The sequence below is a fragment of the Buteo buteo genome, chromosome 6 (genome assembly GCF_964188355.1).
Source record: "Buteo buteo chromosome 6, bButBut1.hap1.1, whole genome shotgun sequence".
In the NCBI taxonomy this organism is placed as follows: Eukaryota; Metazoa; Chordata; class Aves; order Accipitriformes; family Accipitridae; genus Buteo; species Buteo buteo.
Window position 1 is genome coordinate 27688595 of NC_134176.1, and position 11008 is coordinate 27699602.

General features: G+C 38.3%; 1 protein-coding gene across 1 annotated transcript in view; it reads right to left on the bottom strand.

Annotated features, from left to right (window-relative positions):
* The window catches only part of TTC6 (tetratricopeptide repeat domain 6), a 62843-nt gene extending 53881 nt beyond the window's left edge, over positions 1-8962 (bottom strand). Inside the window, exons 1-3 of the mRNA XM_075031009.1 lie at positions 8150-8962; positions 1940-2008; positions 1142-1234 (exon numbers count right to left, since the gene is read on the bottom strand). Of these exons, the coding sequence (XP_074887110.1) occupies positions 1142-1234; positions 1940-2008; positions 8150-8962 (975 nt within the window). The remainder of the gene's footprint in view (positions 1-1141; positions 1235-1939; positions 2009-8149) is intronic.
* Positions 8963-11008: the final 2046 nt, after the last annotated feature.

Sequence of the window (11008 nt, forward strand, 5' to 3'; positions counted from 1 at the left end):
CAGGGTAAGCTGTGTGCATCTTTGGTTCTTGGCTATCCTAAAATTGATCAGGAAAGTTGGTTGCTAATGTTCTGGAATTCTAGGCGTGTGCCTACCTCTCTCTATTCCTTTCTCCATGCAGCTTGAAGGGACACAATCAGGGCCAAACTACAGTTAGTAGGAGGAGCTGAAGAAGCAGCTGAAGCAAGGCCCTTAGACATTCAGAAGGTTTCTTATTTTGGCTAGACCTCTGGGTTATGATGACTAGACCTTGAAGTAACATACTCGCAAATATCGGGCCATCAACAAACATCTCAATGGGTGTCTCTCATTCTCTTTTCATTTCAGTCGCTTTAACTCCTTATTTTCAACACCTGTATCTGTCTTCCCATGCAGCTTATCCAACCTTAAGATGATCTCCTTTATTCAAGTTTAGGCCAAGGCTATCTGGTACCTCTGCACATAACACTGCCTCGTGGAAATATATCCCATTTTTGGTTGTCCTTCTCATTATACCATTGTAAACACAAATAGTGTTATTCTGTTTTATGATAAGCATATATAATAACTTTAAGGCAAAGTAATCATTTACATTGAAGCTGCAGAAGGAACAAGGTTAGCATTTTATTTCAGTATCTGGTTATAGCCTTGCAATACCAGAATGCTAGAAACTGACAACATATGGGAAAAGACATTATTTGGTCTTAGCAACAAATTTTTCCTCTGTGGTAGTCTCTATAAACTCGATACATGTTCACTATTGAAAATCTAAGCTTTATAGAGTTGATATTTTAATGACAGTTTTTGTCATGTGTGAAATATCACAAAACCAAAAGGATATTGAGCATTATGCCATTTTCCAGGAAGGCATCCACTTGTTAAATGTAGATTAGGATTCTATTTATACATTGTTTCCTTTGTAATCTTCTTTCCAATCTCATAAAGAAAAGCCTAACCCAACATCTGACCGAATGAACCTTAATTTGTTTTTTCCTCTAACCTTAAGCTGCAAGACCAGTATGAAGACCTGTTTTATAGAAAATCTTCTTTTAAAGGGCAGGTGGTAAAGAAGCAGCTTGCAGACCTCTGTATGCTCTAAAGCATCAAAACCTTAAGCATGGGAAAACTAATACTATCTCACAATAGTACTAAACCTGCTTACCTGCTTCACCTGCTTATTATATGTTAACAGCTCATCTTTAGGCTGAGATTCATTTTTTGCTGCTTGAGATTCTTCCTGAACTACTGGTGTCTTCTGAGGGAAAGAGGGAAAAAATGTAAAAGGTGAATGTACAACATTTTTTTAGACACTTTTGTGCTCCCTGAAAGGTAATTCAGTACAATATTTATTATATGCAATTATTCTTTCATCATCCATGCATTTTATGAAGCACCTAGAACACTGTATCAATTTTCTCTTAAGCCAAATATTTCCTCAACAGCTAACTACATTTCCAAAAATAAATATAGTAATAGGCAAAGGACCTCAGAAATTTATATCAAGAGATCTATGAGCCTTTAAAGCAAATAAATCATTAATGCCTCTAAACATTAAGCAATCCCCCAAACATATCTAAGTTTAAATATTTAAATTTTAAAATCAGTTTGAATGAAAGGCATAGAATGATGGGCACTAATACATGTGACTATAGATCAATGTCTTACAATTCCATTGCCCTAATCAGCATGCTACTTAACAAAAGTTAAATTTATTATATCCAACAGTTGGAGAATCAAATCCCATAAGAAAAGGAATGAATAAGACACAAAAGGGAAAAAGAGAAAAATAAAGGTATACTTGTGATTTATGAAGTACCAAAATGTTTTTAAGGACTATTTCATTTCCTTCCCAGTTTTATCAGTTTAAAATATGAACTACCTATCTTAACAACTCTGCAAGCAAATAGAAGCACTATTAACTTATTATATTTTAACATTCCTAGATAATGCAGAATGTTACCAGGCTTGCTTGGTGAAAACTTGGCAAGACTTGAGATTCAGTTTTTATTTCCTCATGTTCAATTGGTGCCTGTTGTATAAGCAAGAGAAGAAAACTAGTGTCAAACAAGAATGCAAAAAAAAAGAAAAAAAATTATTCATACTACCTTACAGAACAAAACAACATCAAAACAATATATATGCATAAATTAAAGTTTGGGTCTTCATTACACAAATTAGTCTGAGAGCAACAAGTACATTCAGAGACAAATGATCTTAGGCTCATCTTTTTTTACGCAAACATTTACGCACATGCTTAACTCTTTACTATAAATAACTTCTCCATGGAACTACTTATAGTAGAGAAGTTTAACAGCTGAGTGCAATTTTCAGTTAATCATTTTCTTCACAGGAGAAAATTATAATTGCTTCACTTGCAGAAAAGTTACTGCAAAATTTGAAATCGTTCTTAGTTCCCAGACATACTATTCTTCCTCGTCAAAGGAACAGTTCAACAAGTCCCCTTTGGTTACAGTATATCCATACAAAAAAAAAAGCAGAAATAAAACGCAGCAACAACTCTCTAAATAGATGGTAGTTTTAAGGACAGTGTGCTTTCTAAGCACCTAGTTAGCATACATGTACGTAATCCAGCACACATGTACTTTACCATATGTGCCACACACTGGCTTGAGGAACCAAGTTTTAAATAAAACACTAATAAACAGAAGTATCACATCTAAAGTACATTTCACTTTAGAATAGAGTTCTTTAAAACTGGTACAGAAATGTTAAATATTTCTAGGGAAAATATTTCAGAGCCACAAGTTGATGCAAGAATGGATTAAAGGTATCAGTTGAATACGTGTTAGAAACAGTCTGTCACGTCATGAAAAAAATCCTTTGCTGGCACTGCAAATGTCCATTTGCTCTTTTAATGTAAGAATCTTCTACACAGTAGAATTTTTATTCCTTTGAGTGTATTGTCCACCTAACAATCTAAAAATATTAATTTTTTTTAATGCCTAGGACTTTTTGCATTTAACTTTAATACCACGTAAGAAGCATACTCTGAGCTGCAACAATTTTTTCCTTACATATTAGAAAATTAAAAGGGAAAAAAAAAGGAGTCTCCAGGACAACACAAAGTGATAAATGTACATACTACCGCAAAAATGTAAACTATAAAGCAATAAAAAGCTACAGCCTTGCAGAAGATTGTACATGTTGATGTTTTGCTTTTAACCAAAGCCTTAGTAATTTATTTACCTTTGACAGAAAAGACAGCTTAAGAAAAATACAATTCATATTACATTTTTTTTTCATCACCATGACAGCAAGGAACTAAAATAGAGGAATGTAGTAACAACTGAGACTAAAAGGAACAGATTCAGCATTATCTTCTCAAGCTATACCAAACAACCTTCCTCCTCTTTGCAACACGTGCATATTTTCAAACATGGTGATTACCATGCACTATTAATTATTACAGTCCATCTTAGTCACCTGTAATTCTTTTCCCATGCAATTTATTATCCAATTCATGGAATCAGAGAGAAATTTTCACAAAGCCTTTCATTGAACCAGACTGGATCAACTTACTTTTCTAAACTATTGCATAATATGTAAATTACAATTTTACATACTAATTTTCCTGTTCTGTCAAAACCAACAGAATTATATGAGCAAATATTATCTTAATTTCATTTTAGACATCTGTACATGTTATGTGATTGCTTTCCTTTGTTGGGTGCAGTGTTTTCTCTTTTGTCCACTCTCCAAGGGAGAATCACAGGCACAATGCCATTCTGTTATTTTAATAAAATTATGTGTACTGTCTATATATGTACTGTGGGCTGTGTGTTTGCATTAACAAAAACAATGCCAAAGAGGTGTGATCTAACTTTGGAAAACAAAAGTTTTGAGAACTGTGGCAACTCTTAATTCCAGTGGAAATCTGTTCTTGAGTGTTCTGCCCATTCTTGAGGAAGCTGTTTCCTGCACTGATATTTTAACCTTGTGATGGAAAATTCTACTGTGCCTTTTTAAAGCTTTATTAGCCATAGGCTTCCTCCTGCAGGTGTAGAAAACTATTTAGGTACCCAAGCACCTTGATAATTCACTAGAAACTATTTTAACATTTTCAGTCATTTTGGTATGTCTGTGGTATCCTTTGTAGCTGAAAAGATTCATTGCGAGTCCTGACATACAGAAAATTAAGTTGTTGTTGTTGTTGTATTTAAATATTTTCATCTGGTATTTCTTTGATTCCTCATTTGATAGTTACATGCTATTAGAATAAATTATTTTCCTCTCTGTTCTGACAAGTCTCTATCATCAGTGCAGAAAAGACCCTGACAAATGACAAAACAAAGTCAATCTACATGTGTGAACATACAAATATTTTAAAACATTGTTTTAACATGGTGAATTTATACAAGTTATTTATACACAAACATAGCTAATCACCCTGTACCCCTTTGACAAAGCTTGAAATTCTGGGAGATTACAATCTATCCGATAAAAAACAATTTGTTCTCATATTATACAGCAGCTTACTGATCTACTGAAGATTAGTCTCCCATTTTGTTAGACTTCAGGGCAAGATAGTCCTTGCCCCATAAAGCCTGTAGCATTTTTTAAGACAAGTATAAATGATGTGGGCCTAAAGATCATAAGGAACTGGAAAGTGATTGTTGATAAAATGTAACAAACTGCGCAACTGGATTGTTCTTAATTAGTTGCACTGGTAACTTTGAAGAAATAGAGATTTTAGAAGTCCACACATGTAAACCATCTACCCAACATCTCTCTCTAGGCAGTTTCTTGCAACATTATGAAAATAAAACATCTTAAAAAAAAATAAATCTAAAGTAATACAAGTTAACTGTTCTAGAAAAAAATTTTAATGTATCCAGGAGTGGTAGTGTCCACTCCTGAAGACTGAGCAGCTCCCTTCAGCAAGTGGCAGGAAGTGCCATAGCCTTTGCCATGACTAACCTTATAACGTGTACTTCCTGAAATAGCAATGTAATAGCAAACTAATAATAAAAAGCATCATGGTCTTGATTTAGCTACATTTTAATGGATGCTAAGACTGTGAGAAGAACATTCCACAAGCCACCTGTAAGCAGAAAATAAGAAAAACAATAGGAAGACTTAAGGTTTTCACCACTTAAAGATAACTAAATGAAATAAATTGAAGTCTCTTGTTCATTTCCATGACACTAAGAATACACCTTATAGCACCTAAGGGGAAAAAAAAATAAATATTTTCAATAAGCCTCTTAAAACTAGTTTTATCAGAAAGCAGTAGATAACCTGTTTATCAGAAAGCAGTAGATGATCTGTTGCATAATTTTCATATTAGCTAAAATATAAAGAACATATAGAGCAAATAATAAGTGAGATACTGCAAAGTTATGAGCAAATACTTGTTTGTATTTGCCGATAGATAGAAAGCAAATACAAGTCTATCTCTTCCTGAATTTTAACAGTAATTAGTCTCCATCAAACCACTTTAGGGAGAGTATTAATGCATTACAGAGAAAATCTTCTCAAGGCCTCACTATTGAGATTAACTGACAAGAGCTAGAAATGTTTTTTTAACAGTACAGTACATTTTATGTTGGCTTGCTGCTAGTATGGTGCACTGTGTAGTCCTTGTTTAATAGAAGTATTCAAATTTGATGTTATTTTTTGTGAACAAAAATGTTGTTCATTTAGTTACCACCCTCACAAGCTCATCTGAGGTACCAAAGAACTGATCTGCTGAAAACAGTAACTAACTAAAGATGAGCTGCAGGTTCATCACCAAGAAAGCTGCACATCAAGCTGAATACCAAGAAAATGCATTTCCGAAATGAATATAAACACCCTCCTACGGATACTAAATCCAACATGTAACTTAATAACTCAATATACTTCAGGGGTAGCAACAAGCCTCAAGGCAACTAAATTACTCCGGGCATTGGAAATTATATTATACTTATAATAAAAATTCTACTTTTTAACAGAAAATGTGGTAGGAATCATTATTCATAACTGATTTCCCACAAAGGAAACAGGGCTAAGTACTAACGTCCCACCGAGCTGGCATTCCATTCCCCAGATAATGCTCTTTTCAATGGGGAGGGGGAAACAGCGCTCAGCCTCCACAGCAATATCATAAGCTATCAGTGCTAACAAGTCATTAATGCAAGTTCAAGAATAAGATAACGAGAACAGAATATTTTTTTTGTAAGAAATGAAAAACACATTTAATTCTGAGAGCTTTTTTCATTTTAGTAGTTCTGTTCTTTTCCTAGGTATTTCTATTTCATTTAAAAGAATGCATTTCTTACTTCATTAGAGAAGGCAAGCCTTGAAGCTCAGTGTAAAGTAAATAAACCATGCATAATAATAATAAAGAATTGCTAGCGTCTTCATCCTATTTATGAGGTCACAGAAGTTCAAAAGACACCTGCTGCAAATGCCTTGGATTAAAAAAAAAAATGTAATCAGCAAGGGTCTCATTCATCCTCACTGATGTCCATATGTCCACACCTAAAAAAAACATTAAACAACAAACAACCAGACCAGAAAGTCATCACCAAGTTCAAATTTTCATTTTACTTTGAACCTGATTGATGTAAGTTTTAGAAATAAAGAATTAAACATCACAGTACTCCAGAGGTCAGATTTTCAAAGCTCAGAGCCCAGGAGCTCCCACTACAAACAACAGAAAATCAGTTCTCTTCAATTTTAGAATATCAGGACTTGCTAAAGGCCAAATTTTGAAAAATCTTACCTAGAACATAAGACATGTTTATAAAAGAGTAAGAAAAACCATGCAACTCAGCACATTACCGACCACTAATAATTATTTCTGGCAAGTTGAACAAGAAATGGTTTTCCAGGTCCAGGTTCTTCTCTAGCCCTCTTCCCATCTGCCTGAAGTATTTTTGTAACCAAATGGCGAATTTCAGCCAAAGAGAATAGTCCCAAATAATTACATTCCTAAAATACAAGTCAAGCAATGAAGAGGGGTCATCTCAATGCTGCCACACTGAGGAAAGTCTTCTCTGATTTCAATCCCAATTGAAATACACCAGAAAATATACAGAGAGTGGGACACACTGTGAATGCCTCAACCACACAAACAGCTCTCAGAAGAAAATCAAATCAGAGGACATAAATCTAGTAGAAATGCAGTTTCAGACTATTGCTGCTCATGGACTTACACATTTAAATTAACTCAGTTCAGGATTCTTTTTTCTCCTAATTTTTGTATTTAATCAAAAGACAGTCAATCTCACATTAAGGTAATATAAGGTACTACACTTACTTTCTACGAGAGATACTCTATGATCATAAAAGGTAGCATTTTGATAGTTGTGGGAAATAATGTTATCACCTCCTAAAACACAGGTTCATATGCTTTTCATCAGTCTTCCACACTTCCTTGCAGAGGCAGTTGCTGCTGAAAAGGAGTAGTTCACCCTCCATGGGTCTATTCATTCCATGGCATCCCTAACAAGTGCTAGCATGAATACCAAGCGTGATAGTGATTTTTGTGACATAAGTTTCAGCCCTCTTGGAACTAGAACAAAACTATCAGTCTTGCTAAGAGAGTTCACAGAGCCATCTGATAGTAAGTTACTAGTCTTGTTAACAAATTAATCAGCAACCCTCTGGTGAAAGTGTGGGAAAGTTTTCTGTAGCATCTACCTGATGCCTACTACTACTGATATCTACTGCTGTAATTAATTGAAGGGACTCTCTTACAGCTGCTTACACAATCTACCTAACTGTGAAAATAAAGAATTTGTCTTATCAAGACTTCACAACCTAAACAATAACTAAAAGAAGCAATACTTCCAACAATATCCCAAATGCATTTAATGCACTTTTTCATCTGTCAGACTGGAATATGTAACCTTAAAAAAGGGAAAGGAGAGTAAAGAAAAAGGTGTATTAAACTATAAGCAGTATAATAAAAATAATATCCCACAAGAGTTTATGTTTTAATATATTTTTATACTGGCTCATTTTCATTTTTAAGGGACATCAAAAAAAAACCGGCAGAAGAAACAGTGAAGAATATTCTGTGATACATTAGTGTCTTTATCCATTTGTTTTGTCTGGCTTCCGTGTTGTAACACATTGTAGGAGCTGGAAAAAAAATATACAACTCTTATAAAAGTAATATTTACCCAAGAGAAAAATATTGCTCTTGTTCTGGTTCACCTACTTCCATTTTTATGTTGTAGTTCTGGCCAAGAACACTCTCCAGGAGTTCTTTGATCGTCTGGTCTGAGGGAGATGGAGAAGTAGACTGCAGGGAAGCAATTATTTCACCAATAGACCTTGCAACCACTTTCACAGGCAATGCTGGTGTGGAAATAGGCTCTTCAGGTTTGCTCTGCTGGAAGTTCTTCTCATATATTTTTGAAGTGTCTGGTCTAGTCACATCTCTTGCCTCCTCCAACTGTTCTCGAGCAGACCTCACACTTGGCTGCTTGCTTCCTTTTCTCAGCACTCTTCCCGATTCAACACCTAAATCTTGTTGCTTTGCTTTTGAAATCACTCTGCTTCTCTTCTTACAGCTTTCCCTGGTTATTTTTCCCTTTCTTGAAATACTTTTGGTTTTATCAGAATCTGTAGAGCAAAATTCATCACTACCTTTAATCACAGTACCTATTTCTTCAGTTTTATCTCTGTTTAAATTCTGGAGATCCATCTTTAGCATACACACTCTATCCTTTACTTTACTAACAGCTTTTGTCTTTTCTAATGGGATTGGGGAGCTATTAACATGAAAATTAGACCTGCAGTAACTTGGCTTCTGAGGTGGTGCTGGGTGCTTGAGCATTACAATTTTTTTAGTGGTACCTGCAAATGATGCTATTACTGGCAGTTTTACAACTGTACTTTCATGACTACAAGTGGCATTTTCTCTGTTAACTTTTTCAGAGCAACTTCTCTGATTTTTGTCAGTAATATCTTCTTCCACAGATTTATTTCTTTGAGTCATCACCCTGAGATCAGGAGTTTGCTTTTTCATGTCTCTTATTTCAGAAGATCCTTACTTTCTGTGAACTTCAGAACACCCAATGAATTAATTACGAATATTTTTATTTATATTCATGACAGGCTTATGTGGACTCTTTGACCTCTGGGGAGGATAATGTTCTTAACTGGTGCGATTGATCCAGCGTTAAATCTTCCAATAAGGGCTAAATGCTCACGTTTCTAGGAGCAGTAACTATTGCTTATTTGATCTTCAGACTATCCCACTGAGATTCCGTGCATATAGTGTCATGTTCCTTAATCATATTCAGCTCTTCCACATAACTCAGTCCAAAGTGCTCATGCTTTCTAGCAATTTTCTGCTACTGTATGCAACCTGTAAATTCAAACAGAAATGAGTTTTTGTATTTCATATACCAACACAGAACCCAGTCTTACAAAGACTACTTCATTTTGCTAAGGGTCCCATTGATTTTAACAAGACTGTTCTGAACATGTATAATTAAGCACTGGCAATGGCTATCAGCATTTTACTTGAGGAAACAAGTGAACCATTTCTATCTCTGGGAGCATAAACTGGGAGCTGGACAGAAGCTCCCGAGAAAAAAAAAAAAAAGAGAAAGGATAAAGCTCAACACTTTCTCGAAGTAACCACAAGAAGCTTTCCACCTACAAAAAACAGTGACCTCGAGCCCCTCCAAGCCCCCTTTCTCCCCCTCGAGCAGGCAAAGGTCCTCCTCCCTCCTCTCAGAAAAGTACCTCACAGCCCGACAGCGCCCACAGCCGGGCCGCCGGCAGGAGAGGCACGGCACGGGCCAGCGACCCCGCCACGCACGGACACAGGCCCCGCGCAGGAGGCCTACTAGTGTCCCCCCGCACGGCCTCGGGGACGACAACGAGCCGGGCCCGCAGCCCCAGGAGCAGCAGCAGGAGCAGAAGGAGCCGCCGCCGCCGCTCCCACTTGAGGAGGCGGGCGGGGGAAGGACGCGCTCCGTAACCCAGCGACGAGGCTCCCCCTGGGGGAGAGAGCGGAGAGCGCCGGCTGCCGGCCCCTAGCGAGCGCCCCCTGCCGGCGGGGAGGGCTCGGTCGGGGCCAGCCCGCGCGCGCCGCAGGCGGGCAGCGCCCGCCCACCCTCCTTGCGCGCGGGCGGCGGGGGCGCGAGGTCCGCGACGGGGGCGGGCGCGTTCACTGCGTCGAGTGAGCTCGCGCGCGGGGGCCCGCAGGCGTCGCGTCAGGCCGAGACGTGGCTGGGAAGGTCGGAGCCGCACCGCGGGCACCGCGGGCCGCCGGACGGGCCGGCTCGGTGGCGCCGCTTTAGCCTCGTCTGCCCCCCGCGCGTGGCCCCCCTCCTTCCGCTGTCAGTCAGCGGCTCGTCGCAGTTTGGCCCTGAAGGCCAGACGGACGAGCGGCGCTGCGGGGGATCGGTGCGGCCTGCCGCGCAGCCGCTGCGAGCCCTAACTACAGGTGCGGTTTTCCAGTCTGATTTTCCTAATGGTCGGAGAGTCAGCTTGGAGAGGAAAGCCCGACCCAGCAGTGTGTGACACGTTTATCACCGTCAATAAAGTTTCTGTTATGTGCAGTACTAGGGATTGCCTGCAACGGGACAGACTCCATCTCGGACCCCATAAACCAACCAGCTTTGCAGTATTAACACGAGCAGAGCCTGGAAACAATTCTCTCAAGAGGAGTCCTGACCCCGTGTCTTGGAGTTTTACTAGCCTGACCTTCAGAGAACAGAGGCGTCAAATATATGTGACAGCTGCCTGGTGAAAGTTAAATTTTAACAGTAGTTCTTTTCACACATGAAGCATGAAGTATAAGTGGACCAAGAAAATACATGACCATTTCAGTGGCCAGCAAATGTAGGGATGATAACATGTGCCAAAAATCATCAAACTTCAGGAAATAAATAAAAAAATGAACATATAAATTAAAAGAATATGTGAAAAGTCAAAGTGAATCTATCAAGATGGTCATAACTATGGCAGAAACCCGCAAGGTCACATTGACCAGGATCCCAAGAAGGCTGGTTGTCTAGAACACAGGCAAAGAGAAGCAGGTTATAGCAGTAAGGGGGGG